At 32.3% G+C, this 19,421-nt stretch overlaps 1 protein-coding gene and 1 long non-coding RNA gene across 2 annotated transcripts; one reads left to right on the top strand and one right to left on the bottom strand.

Annotated features, from left to right (window-relative positions):
- Window positions 1–12,324: 12,324 nt before the first annotated feature.
- LOC107176566 (protein FAR1-RELATED SEQUENCE 5-like) lies at window positions 12,325–13,224 on the top strand. The gene has a single exon (XM_015529316.1). It carries the CDS (start codon window positions 12,325–12,327, stop codon window positions 13,222–13,224), a length of 900 nt encoding a protein of 299 aa, XP_015384802.1.
- Window positions 13,225–15,649: 2,425 nt separating this feature from the next.
- Window positions 15,650–16,586, bottom strand: LOC127900041 (uncharacterized). The gene is made up of 3 exons (XR_008052008.1): window positions 16,355–16,586; window positions 16,004–16,096; window positions 15,650–15,918 (listed from the first exon to the last, which is right to left on the bottom strand). It is a non-coding gene; the product is annotated as an uncharacterized LOC127900041 (long non-coding RNA).
- Between the last annotated feature and the right edge of the window lie 2,835 nt (window positions 16,587–19,421).

Here is a 19,421-nt window from a genome sequence, read left to right as displayed (position 1 = left end):
TTCTTGTTAACTTCTTCAAACTTTTAGGTTATGCTCTTCAACTCTTGTTTCCACCATTTTTTTGTTCTATATTTCTACTCTTTTTACTTAATTCCAATATTTTTTGTGAATGTTTCGAGTTTATTTTTTTATCCCTACTTCTTGTTGGATTTATTAGATTTTTGGTAATTCTTTCCGAGTTTTAGGTTAAACTCTTCAACTCTTTTTCCCACCACTTTTTGGTTTTATATTCCTACTCTTTTCATTGAATTCCAATATTTTATATAGATGTTTTAAGTTCATTTTTTTAATCCTATTTATTGTTGAAGTTTATCAAGTTATTGGTAAGTACTTATAACTTTTGGGTTAAACTCTTCAATTATTGTTTCCACCATTTTTTGGTATTATATTTCTATTCTTTTTATTGAATTCCAATATTTTTGGTAAATATATCAAGTTCATTTTTTAGATCTCTACTTTTCGTTAAAATTTATCAAATTCTTTGTCAGTTCTTCCAACCTTTGGTTAACCTCTTCAACTTTTATTCCCATCAAATTTTGGTTCGATATTTCTACTCTTTTTATTGAATTCCAACATCTGGGTGAATATTTCAAGTTTATTTTTTAGATCTCTATTTTTCATTGGAATTTATCAAACTCTTGTTAAGTCGTTCCAACTTCTGGGTTATGCTTTGCCACTCTTTTTTCACCATTTATTGGTTCTATGTTCCTATTCTTTTTATTGAATTCCAACATTTGGGTAAATATATCAAGTTTTGTTTTCAGATCTCTGTTTTCCATTAAAATTTATCAAATTCTTTGTAAGTTGTTCCAACTTTTGGGTCAACGTTTTCAACTTATTTTCTTACCAAATTTTGGTCCTATATTCCTACTCTTTTTATTGAATTCCAATATTTGAGTAATTATTTCAAGTTTATTTTTTAGTTCTCTACTTTTCACTAGAATTTATTAAATTCTTGTCAAGTTGTTTCAATCTCTGTGTTAAGCACTTCCACTCATTTCGTATAATATATTGGTTTTATATTCCTACTCTTTTAATTGAATTTCAATATTTTATGTGGATGTTTCAAGTTTATTTTTCAGATCTCTATTCATTGTTGGAATTTATCAGATTATTGGTATATACTTAGAACTTTTGGGTTAAGTTCTTCAACTATTATTACCACCACAATTTGGTTATATATTCCTGCTTTTTTTATACTAAATTCCAATATTTTGGGTTAATATTTCAAGTTCGCTTTTAAGATCTCTACTTCTCATTGGAACTCATCAAATTCTTTGTAAGTTGTTCCAACTATTATGTTAACCTCTTCAACTCTTTTTTCCATGATACTATATTCATACTCTTTTTATTGAATTCCAACATTTAGGTGAATGTTTCAAGTTTATCTTTCAGATCTCTACTTTTCATTGGAATTTATCAAACTCTTATCAAGTTATTCCAACTTTTAAGTTCTGCTCTTCTACTCATTTTTCCACCATTTTTTGGTTCTATATTCCCATTCTTTGTATTGAATTCCAATATTTTGATTAAATGTTTCAAGTTTATTTTTTGTATTCCTACTTTCTTTTAATCAATTTCATCTTTATTTTCAAGATTTTTTTGTTACATATTCTTACTCTTTTAAGTGTATTCCAATATTTTGGCTAATGTTCCAAGTTTACTTCATAAATTCATGCCCTATTAAGTTATCCAGTGCACTAAAAAATTAACCAAATCAAAATTTTCATCCATTTGTTTATAAGAATTTTTTAGAAGCTTCTGGGAAAATAATTTTTTTATCCATTCGTTTAAAATTTTTTTCATTCTATTTCTTTTCAAATAATTAATTTCTTTGACTTCAACCAAAATTCATTTTAACAGCTTTGCATGCAATTGTTATACTCCTCAAACATTTTATTTTTCAAATTGTTATGATCAAATAAATTATATATTTATTATACGATTATTCAATGAACCATGAAAATTAGTATGTTATATCAAAGTTTTAAAGGTTGGCAAAAATGCTTTGTTTGTACTTGAAAGAGAAAAAAAGATTAAAAAAAATTGTTATTCATTATTTTGAGAGATTATTTTAATCATTAATTTGATTATCCATACTTGATCTTTTGACCTCTACATAAACATTTGTTCATTTATCATTTCTCATTTTGCTATGAAAAATTTATAATTTGAAAAATAAAATTCTATTTCAAATAAAAATGTCTAAATTCAAGTTTTAGATCATGATAATTTTAAATAAAAAATTAGAAAATTCTAATTCTTTTGAACCACTTTCTCCATTTTAATTATTTACGTTTAAAATAACCTTATAAATTTATTTTCATCTTTCTCTTTACTTTTAAAAGAATTTCCTTAATTTGTTATAACTTAAACAATAATACCATATAAGGATGCAGCCAATTGCTAAAAAAATTTATCTTTTAAAAAGTTAAGGCAAACGTAAGTTATAACTTCCAAAATATTTTAAATTAATAAAATTGATGCTAATTTATTTGTATTAAAACATCATTTTTTTCTATCATTTCAACTTGATTAGATTTCTTTTTTTTTTAACGTAATTTTGTTTATACTTACTTTTGATGTTTCGATATGTTACACCAAAGTATACTTTTTTATCTCAAAAATAAATTATATTAAGTCAATTTTTCAATTACAGAATCAGTTCTTCAATTTTTCTGACTTGACTAAAATCATTTTTAAAAGTTTTTTACAGCTTAATTTGGTACTAAGAGAATATCACTTTTTTTTTAACATCACTTTAATTGTTGAATTTGGCATGTCTTGATTGGAATGGTAGGTACTCTTGATTTGTTGCCATTCCTTTGCAAATAAAATAATAAATGCCCTATTAATTGTTTGCGATGCACTAAAAATTTAGGTAAACTAAAACTTCCATTCATTTAAACAGATGTAAAAGACAATTAGAATTTTTCACAAGCTTGTGACCAAATAGCTTCAAAAAATTTAATCAATTTACAGCTTCCACAAACTAAGGCTCCAGCTGCTGCTCATTTTAGATTTCAAGTATCTACACATAAAAAAAAAAAAACCAAATGACATTAGAAAACACAATGCAACCACAAAGTAAACAACAATATTTAGAATTTCAAAGGCATGATCCAAATTCTTAGGTATGATCAAATAAATTTGGTTTTCAACAGAAAAACTCATACTTTTAATCTAAAATAAACACAAAATATATTTTCATTTAACATATATTTTTTAAGGGATTTATTAACAGCAATATTCAATATATAAAAATTACTCTCGACTTGCATAATTGTTCGATGCAACTTTTATGTCTCCTTTCATTTAACAACCAAGTGATCTTTGGAATAAAGAGAAAGATAACAATACATCAAGAATTACCAAGATCAAAATTCCATTTACCCACAAATTCATTTTAACTAGTAACAAGTGATATAAAATTAAACAATATGGCATTTAGATATCATATAAAAAATAACAGGTAAATGTTTCTTTATTTTAAAATAGCAACTCAAATCATATTACATGTTACAACTATAATCCAAGGAATTAAGACAAGCAACAAAATCCAATAAACAATAAAGCAAATAAAATTAAATCTAACAATCAAACAACTACAATTTCAACTGAAACATTAGAGACTATGCAAGTTTTAGATCATTAAAATATCTCCGATAGCTAAAAGAAAAATGCTAATCAATTACATTGGCAAAAATACTCAATTAAAATTGAATCTTCTTCGCAATGCTGAAACATTAGTTGAAGTTCCCATTAGTAATATCACTGAAATATAATCGAAACTTTAGACATTACAGAATTAGTTAAAAATATACAAAAAAGGAGTAGATTACTTTACAATTCCTAAGATATTGTAATACCACAAATATAACAAATTAAAATAACAAGAGTTCAATCTCTAATTTTCTACCATTTCCATTCATGCTATGAATTATTGTTTCATATCATATTTTTATTTACTCCTATGATTAAAGAAAATTGTAATGAGCATATCAAAATCCTCCACATGAAAAATTAAAGATAGAAACTCAAGAAAAAAATGGAAAAAGAATGAAAAATGGGAAAGGCTGCAACAAATAACTGAACAGGAACAACATTCATATAAGGAAGCAAACAAATGTTTATGCAAAACAATTTAAGAAATATTAAGGAGCCACAAAACAAAGTCATCACAGCTAATTCAAATAATCGAAACCATATCTCAATCCATAAACAATGACACAAGAGGTTACATAAAATTAGAGGAAAAAAGACAGTGCTACCAGTTCAAGCACTAGAGAGTGGAGATTGAAATAGAAATTGAAATGCGGAGACGCAAATTAATTTGGCATCACTTCCAAATTATCCATCACCATGTAAGTCACCACGCATTAGCCATCCTCACTTTTCTGGTTTTTAAGAAGCCTTACCAAGCTTTCACAGCTTGAGCAAATTGTCATTGTTTCATTCTAAGACAATAAATAAGATGAAGATAAAACCTTCTGCCTTGCGACATTTTGTCCTTATTGGAAAAGGTCTTACTTCCTCCTCCAACCTACAATTTTTTCAAAGTAATAAGATTTTAGAAAATACCCATGATCAATTGTAAACTCAAAGCTCCATACTTAATCCATAAAAAATACAGAGCAAGGACTCAAACACATATACTTAATCAATCAAAATACAGATCAATGATATACAAAAAGAAAAGATCAATGTGCCATAAAAAGATATTCCCAATATTTTGAATTAATTAGAGACTAAGAACTATGGACAACAAGCATAAACCTGGCAGTAATGACATTTGATAAGCATGTCCAGGGCATTACCCAAGTGATATTAGCAAAAGTAAATCTTGATAAAACATTTCCAAAGACAAAGAGTCAAATACAATGGCAACCCTCACCACCCATGAATTCTTACATACACATTAAAATTAAATCTCAGCTTTTTAATATCAAAAATTAGTAACCAGTCTCATCTGAATTCTATAGTATTTCCTACTTTAGATCAATTTGTAGTATGTTGTACGTTTATGCTTGACCTTAATGATTACCATGGTCAGTAAAGAATAAGTGAAATAAAATAATTGAACTTAAAAACACTTGTTAGAAAGAAATGGATGCTAAATTACTAAATTACTAATACACACCTAAAGATCCATGGTCATGCTTATTCTATATATATTTAAAAAAAAAATCAAAATGTGTGTGTGTGTTTTTAATAACACATCATCATTGATAAAACAAACCTCAACAACTAAGTCTATAACACATCATCACTGATAAAAGAAGCCTCAACAATCAAGCCTACATAAACAAGAATTTATGAAGATATAAATAATACAGAATTACAGGTAAGTCTATATAACCCAAACAAATCACTTTTGGCTGTGTGGTTGATAAAATAAGAATTTAGGCATTAAATCATTTGTAAATTAAGATGCAAAATATCAAGTGCACAATCAATTTACTTCTTCTAATCATACTGCATAGGAATAAAACTTTGTATCATTTAGAGTACCAAAACTCCATCTTGAAGATGCAATTAAAGTGAACAACTCAAAACAAATTAAATGAAACTCTAAACTAATTAAACAAGCATTAAATCAAAATCTAACCGTGGTGTCAAAATCAAAGCGAAGAATTTTAATTCTTTAAGTGAGTAATAGAGGAAATACCTAAATTTCGAGAATCAAAGTCGATGAAAGCTGAAAGGCTTCTGTATGTTCTTCGTTCTTCAAGAATTAAAGACGAAATTAAAAAATGAGAGTTGTAAATTGAGAAGAAGTGCCGAATCACTAATTAGAAGTTATTATTAAAAGGAAATTGATGAGATTTTTGTTCTTTATTGTTAGAAAAGAAAGAGAGCAACCTTCACCCTTTAATTCAACTCGCTAGTCTAGGGTTTGTGTTCAGAGAGAGCTCATGGAGGAAAGTGACAAGACGGTGAGGGCTGGTGAGCTGGTGGCTAATATGCAGGACGGGGACGGCGACGGCGACGGAAACGGCGACGGCGATCTAGTGACGTTGGAACGAAGACGGCGCGACTACTAGGATGGTGGCTGGTTTGTAATGCTTGAGCACGGCTGAGGCGAGGGGCTAGGGTTTTCAACAATATGAAGTACTAAAGTGTTTATATTTTCGGGGTAAAAAGAAAAGCTATATAAGGTTTTCAATTTTATATAGGAAAAAATTTCAAAAAAATTAAAATTTAATAAATCATTCTTTCATATTGGCGGTAGTTTTACCGCCTAAATCAAACCTTATTACATTTCATTCTAAATGTTTATTATAGTAATACAAATAAAAATATCAAAAAATTATTAATACGAATCAATTTAATAATATTATCCTTATACAATTGGATACATAATTTATATTCTATCTGATGACTTATTTTTATATGTTTATATTTCAATGATACTTGATTTTATAATCTACCAATATTGTAATAATTTTGTAACACTAATAAATGAATTGAACAACATTTAGTATACAAATAATATAATGAAATATAATATTGCACATTACTCAAATAATTTGATTTAATTTAAAAACGTTTCTAAATTATTCAATATTAGTAGTATTTAGATTGTAATTACCCAAGGTTATGACAAAAAGTATAATGATACCTCATGATTTAGTGAAACTGTTATATAAATCTTGTTTTGAATAATTATGTTCATATGGAATATCGGTGGGTCACTTTAGCTAAAGGACATAATTGTCTAAAAAGAGGAATATGTGATTATTTTTTAAAATAATAAGGGTCTTCGAGACAATTTCACAAAACACGGGCTCGTTGTTATCTCTTTTTCTAATATTTACAATGCAATGTGAATAAGAATTGTAATTATAATTAACAATATTACTCAGCTCCAAGGGGACGGTTGGATGGTTTCTTCATTTATTGCTACCGAGTAAAACTCATGAGAGATTGTAAGAGTTAAAAAGTTATATTTGTCCTCTCCCAACCATACCCCTAAAATAATAATATTAAATTAACAATATTACTAAAAAAATAATAATGTCATAACTGAATTTAGTTTAATCGAATTAATATTGACCAAGTGCTAGCCATGATAGTTATTAACAACTTTTTTTTAATACTGATTACACATCAAATTATCACAAACGAGGGATATCTTTGCTCCACTCACATTTCGCAAGGGAAAAAGACTTGCAAATAACTCCACACGATAATGCATAATGTTTAATTCAGAGAGTTTGAGTCCATGAGAACTCAAACCCCCACCCTCACAATCTTGCTTAACTGTGAGGGTAGAGATTCACCGCTAGGCTAAAGGCCCATTGGAGTTATTAACAACATTAAAAAAGGAAAAAGGCTTAGTGTATGAATTATGATATCATTAATCACAATAACACTAATAAAAATAGATTAAAAATTAACAACACGTACTTAATTGTCCATTACAAGTATTTGTAGAAATTATTGTGACTTAAAAATAGTGAATAAATAAAATCATAAAAGTAATACATAATATAATGAATAAAGTAATTAATTTCACATTAATTTCTATGAATTAATTTACACAAGAGATTTTTTTTTAGTATTATTTAAAAATATCAAACATTAGATTTTTTATACTTGTCTAATATAGAAATATTATAGGTCTAAATATTTATACTACATTGTATTATCTAAAAATTGATAAAATATTATGATAATTTTTTTTATGTAAAACATTCTTAACTTTATAATGTAATATTAAAAATTAATTGGTCAATTTATTAATTTATATTTAAATATTATTCTAATTAGTATAGAAGTCTCATATATTTTACGTGTGTTTTCATGTTATTCGGAGAAAAAAAAAAAGAAAGTAGTGTATTTTCAAGTTAAATTGAGGGGTTCTTTGGTAGTGTTCTACTTTGAACTGATTATTTTGATATTTATTTGAAATGAGGGTAGCTGTATGATAATTACCTTTAATATTTACCTGTTTCATAATTGATATCGATGGTCGGTTACATCTGCAATAATAAAAAATAATAAAGGCAGCTGCATGACATACAGAGCTGTATTACAAGCCGACCCTCCTTGTCAACCTCTCTTTGACCACCAGGCTCATCATTCTTTGCCGGGTTTGGCTACAATGCCGTTGGCATTGTACCCGGCACCATGCCGGGCTCTCAAAAGGAGAGCCTGGCTGTTGGTGCAGCCGGTTAATAAACCGGTTGCACCATATTTTTTAAAAAAAATATATTAAAAATACAATATAAAAATAAATAAAATGTCAAAAATAATTTTTTATAATATAATTAATAGCAAAAGATAAAGAAATTAAATAATATAATAGAAACCCTATAATACAATATAATATAATTAAATAAAATGGCAAAAAATACAGAAATTGAAAATGAAAAAAATAGTATTTCAAGTCTAACGTCAGTTGTTGCATGTCCGACGTCTCGATTGCATCTTTGATATAAGATGTTGCATATGTTAAATAAAACCAAAATAAAGAATATTCCAGAATATTCTTGTCTGTTTCATATTTGACGTCGAAGTTGTGAAATTTACGTGATAAGTTGCATAGTTCGCGTGAAATGTTGCAAGTTTCATGTTTAACGTCAGTTGTTGCATATTCGACGGTTGGATTTCATGTTTGACGTAAGATGTTGCATGTGTTGAATAAAGCCAAAATAAAGAATATTCCAGAATATTCTCGTCTGTTTCATATTTCACGTCGAAGTTGCGAACTTTACGTGATAAGTTGCATATTTCGCATGAAGTGTTGCAAGTTTCATGTTTAAAGTCAGTTGTTGCATATTCGACGATTGGATATCATGTTTGACGTAAGATGTTGCATGTGTTGAATAAAGCCAAAATAAAGAATATTCTGGAATATTCTCGCCCGTTTCATGTTTGAGGTTGAAGTTACGAACTTTACGTGATAAGTTGCATATTTCGTGTGAAGTGTTGCAAGTTTCATGTTTAACGTTAGTTGTTGCATGTCAGATGTAATGATTGCATGTCAGACGTAACGGTTGCATGTTTAACGTTAGAGGTTGCATGTCTTGAATAAAGCCAAAATAAAGAATATTCTCGATCGTTTCATGTTTGACGTCCATGTTGCAAACTTGACGTGATAAGTCATATATTTCACGTGAAGTGTTGCAAGTTTCATGTTTAACGTCAGTTATTACATGTCTGGCGGTAGGATTTCATGTTTGATGTATGATGTTGCATGTTTTGGATGAAGCCAAAATTCTCGAATATTCTCGTCCGTTTCATGTTTGACGTCCATGTTGCGAACTTAACGTGATAAGTCGTATATTTCACGTGAAGAGTTGCAAGTTTCATGTTTAACGTCAGTTGTTGCATGTCTTACGGTAGGATTTCATGTTTGACGTACGATGTTGCATGTTTTGGATAAAGCCAAAATTCTCAAATATTCTCACCCGTTTCATATTTGATGTCCATGTTGCCAACTTTACGTGATAAGTTGTATATTCCACGTGAAGTGTTACAATGAATTATGTTTTAAAAATACAATTTGACCTCAAAACTGTATTTTTACTATGTTATAACCCAAAACGTTATAAAAATTTTCAAATAGGTCCAATTTCAGAATTTGTAATTATTACTTTATTAAACCCAAAACTTTCTGAAATTAAGATATGATCCAAAATATGAGAAATTATAGAATGACCCAAAACATTTTAATATTTTTAAATAGGTCCAAATCTGAATCTCAATACAGCACATTAGTCCAAAAATATCCAAAGCAAACGGAAATAACATATTATCCATGAAATATCAAACAATCAAAACAAATCCATATTATTCAAAACAAATACATAATCCAAAATCATAATGAAATGTAGGTGTGTCCAAATACAAGCATAAGAGCCTACTGAGGTGGTGAGAATGGTGGTGATGGAGGTGGATATGGATATGGAATGTCGAAGTGCTCAAAGAGGAGGCGTTGTCCATGAATAAGCTGCTGTTGCTGCTAGTGAAACTCAGTCTGCGACACAGAGAGTGTCCTCACCTCATCCATAAGCTGCTGAAAAGTAACTTCTTCAGAAGTAGGAGGCTCAGGATGTGGTAAAGCAGGTGCAGAGGCTGCAGGAGCTGAGGGAGATACTGAATGAGCTCGACGTCTATGCTGACCCCGAAATAAAAGCGAAAAAACAGGTAGCTGATGGGCTGGAACCACAGCATTAAGTGGCCGATCATCACTTGGAGTAAGAAATGTGAACTTATTATCAGTGACTTTCACCAAAGTGCCATTACGACACTCAAAACCTAAAGAACTAACAGCCTCATCCCCAATGCTCTTAGATGGCCTACATGATGGTTCTTTGATAGGGATGCTAAAGTATTTGAGGATTCGGGTGATGAAATGACCATACGAAAGGGAACGAGTAATCAACTTAGGTATACTAAGCATGTTTCGGACAATTGTGTATCCTAAGTCGACTGGACGATGTCTAAGAATACAATCAATTAAGGCAACATCCATATGAAAAACCTCATCCAAATGGCCAGATCTAGGAAGCACAATACTCTAAATAAAACAAAGTAATATCCGAGTTTGAAGATAAAGACATTGGGTGCGAAAATGGATAGTACAATCATCATCTGAAAGGTCAATACGACGACATATATTCTTAACATCATCAATATGAACATAGTCATCAATATCAGGAGGTTTCCTAGGTGAAAAAATTTCTAGGCCATCATCGGAATTTCCTAGGATAGAGTTCAACTCTGAATCATCAAACTCAATCGAAACTCCTCCAATTGTGGTGATTACTCTATTTTCTTTCTCCGCAGAACAATCTATATTCGAGTAAAACACTTTCACCAAGTCGGGATATACATTTTCCTCAAAGACAATTGCATTAAGCCAACCAACATCTTCCAACAATTGTAATAAAGTTCTATTGCTAATACTAAGATTATTCAACCAATCCGGTAAACATAAAAGGTTTGGAGTACCTCAAAAGTCATGAACTGTTGGTGAAATCGTTTGGCTAGATGTTTGTGGTTCTGAAAGTGTGTGGCCTCAAAGTTGGATTGATTGGAGGTGCCCCCTACTTGTCGTGACCGGTTGGTATGTTGAACTGATTCTTTGCCTTTTCTTTGAACCAGCCGTGAGCTTGACATGGTGAGTTTGTTTGATTTGAAGTGAAATAAATCAATGAGAATGGAGATAATAAGGATGGAAAGAGATTTTGAGAAGCAATTTCGATCAAAAACGGCTTCAGAGGGAGAAATCTAGAGAGAGAAGTTTCGGTTTAAACCCTAGAATCGATTTCGGATCTATTGATTTTGAGGTTGAAAAAGGGTTTAAAGGATGATTTTGGATACAAGAACGGATGGGAAACAAGTTTCATGGATCCATTTGCATAAAAAGCATGTGAAAATGATGGATTTTGGAGAGAAAACGAGAGAGGAATAATTGGTTTTAGAGAAAGAAATCTAACCAGTTTATCGAAAGATAAAGGAGGAGATGAACAGTATATATACTCGCGAATTCGGCTATCCGGAAATTCCTAACCGGCTAACCAGTTGTGGGCAATGACCTAGCCACACGAATCTGAATTTTCGATTTGAATAACCGGCTATCCGGTTTCATCCAGTAAGCCGGTTGAATTCGGTTTACATGTAAGATGAATCCAGATAACCGGATTTCATAACCGGTTATCCGGTTGTGCACAGCAAGCATGTCCCTCGAATCCGAATAACCGGATTTCTTAATCGGTTATCCAGATGTTGACAGCAAGCATGTCTCTCGAATCCGGATAACCGGATTTCACAACCAGTTATCCGGTTGTTGACAGCAAGCATGTCCCTCGAATCCGGATAACTGGATTTCACAACCGGTTATCCGGTTGTTGACAGCAAGCATGTCACTCGAATCCGGTCTTCCGGTTGTGAATTCTGGTAAGCCGATTAGTTCGAGCATGCTTCAACTCGCATAAAGTTAAAAAAAATAAAGGTAAAATTACCATGTTTGGTTGGTTAGGTTTGCAATAAATATAATGAAAACAAAACTCACATTCCCTCCATTAATGAGGGATTATCCTAAGGCTCATGTCCAAGACTTCTTCCCAAAAAACACAATCACTCCAAAACATAGTCCCAAATGCTATATTCTAAAATCTCGTTGAACATCTCTGGTGCCTAGTTTTCAACTTTTCATAAGTCAAGTTTCTCTCTAACAAAGGTATGTGCTGTAATTTAAGTAGTACATTTGTGCTCCCATAGTTAGTTTCATATTTATTATTATATTAAATTATTAAGATAAAGGGTGTGAATTATGTTATTAACAAAGTTTTGGCTGAACAGGGGTTAAATATGAGTAGCTCACATAGTTCCAGCAACCTAGGAATATCCATTGCTCCAAAGGTTGGTTTACAGGCATCGGACGTACTTGACAGACATTTTAACTCAGTAGAGGATGCACAACTGTGGTATAATAATTATGCCCGAATGATTGGTTTTGGTGTTAGGAAAGATAATATGCGGCGCGGAAAAAAATCTGGACGAATCACAATTCGACGTTGGGTTTGTCATTTCGAAGGAGTAAGAGATGAAAGACAATCTCAAAATTGCAGTAGGGTGCGAGAACCACGACTTATAACACGAACCGGGTGTCGGGCATCATTTCGAGTGAATTACGATGAATCAGTTGGTAAATACATCGCCAAAGAATTCAGGCCTGAGCACAACCATCATTTGGCTTCTAATAATGAAGTTCATCTCATTCGTTCACATCGAAAGGTTACTGATGCAGAACTTGGGCAAGCAAAGACATTAAGGCATGTTGGTGTGAAGACTTGTCAATTCATGGATTACATGGCTGATCAGGTAGAGGGGCCTCAAAACCTAAGGTTCACACGCAAAGACATGCAAAACACGTTAAATGCTTCCACTCGTGCCGAGGTTGGAGATTCTGATTCAGACATAACTATAGCATACTTTGCGGCAAAATCTGAACATGACCCTAGGCTTTGCTTTGAGTACACACTAGATGATGAAAATATACTACAAAATTTATTTTGGGCTGATTGTGTAGCTCGTTATGACTATCAATGTTTTGGTGATGTGTTGGCATTCGATGCAACGTATAAGACTAATGCATATCATAAACCCCTCGTTACACTTGTCGGAACAAACCATCACTTCAGAACAACGGTCTTCGGTTTTGCTTTGCTCGCAGATAAGACAATTGACTTATACACGTGGCTACTATAAACTTTCCTATCCACTATGGGTAACCGAAAGTCCGTGCCTGTAATTACTGATGGTGACAAGGCAATGTCAAAGGCAATAAAGACAGTGTTTACCGGGTGCATCCATAGTCTTTGTTGTTGGCATCTCGGGCGCAATGCGCAGGCTAATTTTAAGAACGAAGACTTTACGAGAAAATTTCATGATTTGATGTTGACATCTATGACAGCAGCTGAATTTGAAACCCAATGGTTAGCTGTAGTGGCTGAATTCGCACTTGAACATCATGCATGGGTATAGAAAATGTATTCGAAGCGGTGCAACTAGGCGGAAGCTTATCTTAGAGGAACATTCTTTGTTACTATGCGAAGCACTCGACGATGTAAAAGTATGAATGCATATCTTAGCCGATTTGTCCAACATAAACTAAAATTGTATGAGTTTGTGCGAAAAATCGATCATGCTCTCCGCAATATTCGTACCACAGAAACATCCGATGAGTTCAAAACCAAATACAGTACTCTTGTCTTAAGAACGCACTTACAGAGCCTAGAGAAACATGCTGCACAATTGTTCTCATTAAGAGTTTTTTCGAAGGTTAGAGATGAGATGCTGCGAGAAGGAGCGGTCATCGAAGTAAAAACTGTCAAAGCTGTCGATGCAGCTTTGTACACAGTGACTGAATTTGGGACACCAACAACATGTTGGAATGCCATCCATAATCTACAAGAAAACCACATACAGTGTTCTTGTCAAATGATGGAGTCCGTTAGGCTTCCTTGTAGGCATATGTTTCATGTCTTGAAAGTGGAACAAATTGAAAAGATTCCTGACAATATGGTTCTTCATAGATAGACAAAAAAAGCCAAGGAGCATAATACTTGCAAGACCACAAAACCAGAAGTTGACACCAATGTTTCAGAGGCAGCTAGATTTAGTGCATTGTCTGCAGCTTGCAATAAAATGTGCTACAATGCAGCAAAAAACGTTGAAGACTATGAAAATGCGTTGGTAGAAATCAATCGGCTAACATTAACTTATGAATAACAATCTGAACGAGACGGTCTCCCAAATAAAAAATTGCGGATGGGAATAAAACTTTGTAATCCTGCAGTTGTAAAGACCAAGGGCGCTATGTCTAAAGCAAAATGTGTAGCAGAAAGCTCTAGAAAGTGTGGAAAATATCGTCAAGTTGGGCATACAGCACGAACTTGTCCTATTCAAGGGAATGATTGCACCCAACTAAGGTATGTCCAAAGTTCTTTATCATGTGTTTAATTATTGCATTGTTGGATATTTCATTGCAAATAACTTTCATGGTATTGATTTTAGTGTCGATAGAAACTGTTTTGTCGTATTCGATTCATCAAGCACCCAGAATCCTGGAGCCTTTGCTGCTGTCAATCTAACATTGTTAGGTCATGTAAGCAACCAATTTTCTAATGTTTTTTATTGGTGGCCTCATTAAACAGCGCCATTAAAATGAGTCAATATGTATTACCATTTGAATTCTATTATCATGTACCAACATGACAACCAGTTCAATATCAAATGATGAGATGTGAACACTGTTAACATGCATATGTTCATTATAGTTAAATAATGTCTCGGCCGAGAATGCATAACCATGTCATAAATTTAAAGATAATTCTCCATTAAAATTGATTTTACAACCATCGTAAGCAAGAAGACAAAAAAAAGTCACGGTATGACCTCCCAACACGTTTCAAAAAGCTTACAACAAAAAATAGTATGCAATCACTTGCATAATCATTCCCTAGTATGGTTGGATATCTAAGCATGCGTTCTCGTGTTAACTTTCTTCTTCTTACGAATGTTGCCGCTTTGTTGATGAAATGGCTTTTGCACTTGAGAGGATACAGGGTTCACCATTACAGCATGAATTGCAAACTGTGCGTTGCTTAGTTCCAGCAATTTATCTCGATTTTGATTCAATGCAGAATTAATTAGTTGAATGGCTAGCCTACCCTGTGTATCCTCATATGTGTACTGGTCAATTTGAAAGGAAACTAATATTACTTACATATAATTAGTAGCTTTCATATAATTATGAAGTTAACAAAATTTTAAGTTCAACCATTAAACAAGTTTGGCATAGTCGTACCAAAGTTGACGATTTCTTCGGAATAAATTCTGGGCTGTCCATAAAATTTATCACATAAACCCCACAGTCATATCCATTCCTTTGCTTTGGAACTCCAATGCCCCGGTTGATTGGAAAGTCTTGGAACTTCACGCGTTGCATATTGCTTGGCAATTGGGGCGGCAGAATCCAATCCAAGGAATGTAGCTGTCGGCAATGTCGAAAACCAGACAATATTATGGATATGAATATAACACAATATGCATAACTGATAATGTTAAATAGATCATGAAAACAAAGAACATGATTAAGATACAATACGCACCGTCTTCTATTATTGCGGGGATCTGGAAGAGGATCCCATATTTCTGCACTTGTATTGCTGACATTCACGATCAGTAGGTACCAATGAGATGATTCATCGTTTATTGGCACATAAATCTAACATTTCAATTGTCAATGTCATACACCAAGCACACTAGTATAAACTGAAATAAGTAAAAGGTTAAGAAACTAACCTTTTGACACCTATGCACTTGTTGCATAAAATTCTTTCCACATCTAGCTGCCCTTGCAAAACAATCCACCTCATCTCCGACCATTAGAACTGCTTGCTACACATGATAAAGACAACGTTGCATAAGGAAGTTGTCAATAAAGAAACCAAAACACAATGCAACAAGTACCGGCGAGACTCACAGAATATCTTGTTGGTAAATACCAGTTCATTGGCACATCTTTCTCCACCACCTACTGAATGAGGGTGAGGTGATGCGCTTTCATAGAAATCACCTAAAAGTGATCATATTGATTGAGATATATAATAACATATAATAAAGGACAAACATATATTGTGACATCACCAAATGTTGAAACATAATACCTCTCCACATAGATAAGCCCCGGCAAAAGAGTCAATAAAGAATGCCGATTAAGAATTTCGCCATAGCTAGAAACAATGATTTCACTAAAGATAAAACACGGTAATTTTTTAGTCGTATAGCATAACAACTATATACAGAAAACTAATTTCAGTCTTCTGAATTTTACCTTCCGTCAGCCTCTTTGTTAAAAGCATATTGAATAAGCTTCAATTCTTCCAGCGTAACTGGATCATTGACTTGAAACGGACCAGCTTTATACTTGGGATTTGCTCCCCTCGACACTTGATCGTATGGTGAAAGTTGATATCGGCCTGGCCTACGATTCCTACTTGGTGGCGTTGGCAGGACACTGACACTAGTAAATGTTTGAAGTTCTTGCTTAAGTTGAACTGGTTCGTCTATATATTTCATAAAAAAAAATTATATGTAAATTACTTCATAAGTGAGTTATCATCAAAATAATTTTTAGAAAACGACGTTATAAAACTGTACCTCATCTCGGAATTAGGTGGTGGAATAAGGACAAAGTGGGTAGGATCTTTGCGAAATTCACCGATTCCTTCTCTTTTCCCCATCCAGCCCATTATTTTATCGAGGCTCAGGTTCAATCTGCGATCCACAGAGTCCTCATCGCTATCCATTACCATTTTGTTTTTTCCATCAGTGGTTGGCTCGGTTTTTTTGACTGGACATGTTGGTTCTACTATTTTCAAGCTCGGAGATGGCGGGCATGGATCATATGGTTGTTTTGATGGTGCACCAACCGGAGACTTGGATCTCAATTCCTCCAAAGACTTCTCAACCATTTCCATTCTCACATTGAACGAATCCATTTTGTGTTCAATTCTTTGGACACACTGTGTTAGCACCCTAAAAGCTTCCTCCATATTAACAGTGCTCGGCCCAGCATCTTTGGTTTGTTCAAAATGAGGGAAATTTCTTTCGAGCTGCAGAAAATTTAATTCACGCATTTGGAACCTAAAATAAATATGCATAACAATCATACATAATGACAATCAAAATATATTCAATTAATCGTAAACAAAATTAAATACATGTGTGAACAAGACAAAAAATAAAACAAAGCTCAGTACTTGTCATGTCCCCAAACTTTTTCCGCCAATTCAATAATCGCTGAATCTCTTCCTTGGTCTATACACTAACAAGGCAAACTGTTCTGTCCATGGAACATCGATCATACAAAACAACACTAAAGTAGAACAACTGTTCATTCAAAAAATAATTACTACGTACGTCATTTTATTTTTCATATTTGGCAAATTAATTATGGCATCTAAGATTTCTTAAATATACCTCTAAAAACAAAACACAAGTACTAACTGACTTCACTTGATGATCTTTATACTTCGCTATGCCCTCCCACAGAAAGTTGAAGCACCATGTAGCCCAATTTTTTTTCCTAATTAACTGCACATCTTTTAGGGCATGCAGATACATCGGATTAATGTAGCTGACACTTGTGGGACACAATACAGTTCCTAAAACAAACAAAGAAAACATGATCTTAAAGTCATCATCACTACTCTCACTAGCTATCAGTCTTTCAGTAACTGCGGCTATTTCAATTCCTCTTCCACCTGTTCTATACTTGGCACGCAGTTCAATTATACCACCCGCTTCTTCTCGGATGTATACTGGTTCCCCTCCATCTTTGATCCCCATTACGATGCTGAAGGTTGTAGGGTTTAAATATCAGTACGGATAATTATGAAAAGTAAAGGCGTGCAAGATAATTTGATGGTCAAATATCAGTACGCTAAAATAAAATCTTGGGTCGAAATGCATCATTTTTCGTACTTGTAAATCGACATCTACCATTAATTTTAAAACATGAACCATTAAACTTAAAGCCAAAGCAACTTGAAACTTTGGTCAATAGATATGAAACATTGGATTATTAACGTGCAAACCTGATGGTTATGTAAAATATGGACCAATAAATTTGAAACAACTACCATTATTCTTGAAATTAGGATCATTAAATTTGGAACCAAATTAAATTGAAACTTAGGCCAATATACATGAAACATGTAATCATTAACTTGCAACCTTTAGAGCTTTTCATGTTGTGGACAACAAATATCAAACACCTACCATTAATTTTGAAACAATGACCATTAAAGTTGATTCCAACGCAACTTGAAACTTAGGTTAATAAATATGAAACATTGGATTATTAACTTGCAACCATCAAAATCTTACCAATATTGCACCAATAAATGTGGAACTGCTACCATTGATTTTGAAATTAACATTATTAAATTTGGAACTATTTTTTGTTATTATAACTAATTTTGTATTATTATGTGACCTAAAATAATACTAAAATAGTTATTATTTTATTATTATTACATTTGTTTTATTTAAATATAATAATATTTATTATTATTTAATTACGTTAAAGAGCAACCGGTTGTTCCCGGTTATTATTATTTTTTAATGTTTGTGGCAGCTAAACAATTGCTATGTTTTTTTCTATTTTTTTATTGCTTGCATGTATCACATACATGCATGTATCGTAGCCGTGCCCTTAAATCATTGGATCAAAATCATATCGACAGTACTAACAAAGTGTTGGCTTCACTAGCAATGGAGTCCCCTTAAGTGGGTTGACTGGGTTTGCTCCTCAGTTCGAGTCGCAGGGAAGTCGCCTTTGTTGGGAGAACATGTGCCTCTCGGTTCAAGCGGGGAGTTCTAGTCTGGATTGAGGTACGGGCTTAAAGGTGCCTCCCACAGTTGGGGCCCTCCCCAAGATACCTCGTGGTCAAAACCAAAAAAAAAAAAAATCATACCGCCAATCATAATTCGAATAATAAATTAATTTTTTAATAAGGAAAAATAAAGGATGAATTTAAATAATTAATTAATGGTCTGCCTTAGTTACAGCTAATGTAAGTTACAACTGTCCTATAAAATTTTATTCAATTCCTATGTTATTTAATATTTTTTAATAAGTATTATAGAACGTTCTGTATTATAAAATTTTGTTTTGTCCCTTGCACTTTATTTTATTTCATTGAAACCCTTAAAGTACCAATTCACCCCCTATAATTTTAAATTCCCAAAATACGATCCATTTAATTAAAACATATAATAATTATTAAATAAATTATTATTATTATTATTATTATTATTATTATTATTATTAACAAGAATAAAAAGTATTATAATTAATTAATTTATAAAAATAATTAATAATAATTTTTTCGTTA

This window comes from Citrus sinensis, chromosome 9 (assembly GCF_022201045.2).
Source record: "Citrus sinensis cultivar Valencia sweet orange chromosome 9, DVS_A1.0, whole genome shotgun sequence".
NCBI lineage: Eukaryota > Viridiplantae > Streptophyta > Magnoliopsida > Sapindales > Rutaceae > Citrus > Citrus sinensis.
Note: the sequence above shows the minus strand (reverse complement) of the source record. Positions and strands in the feature narration are given on the sequence as shown.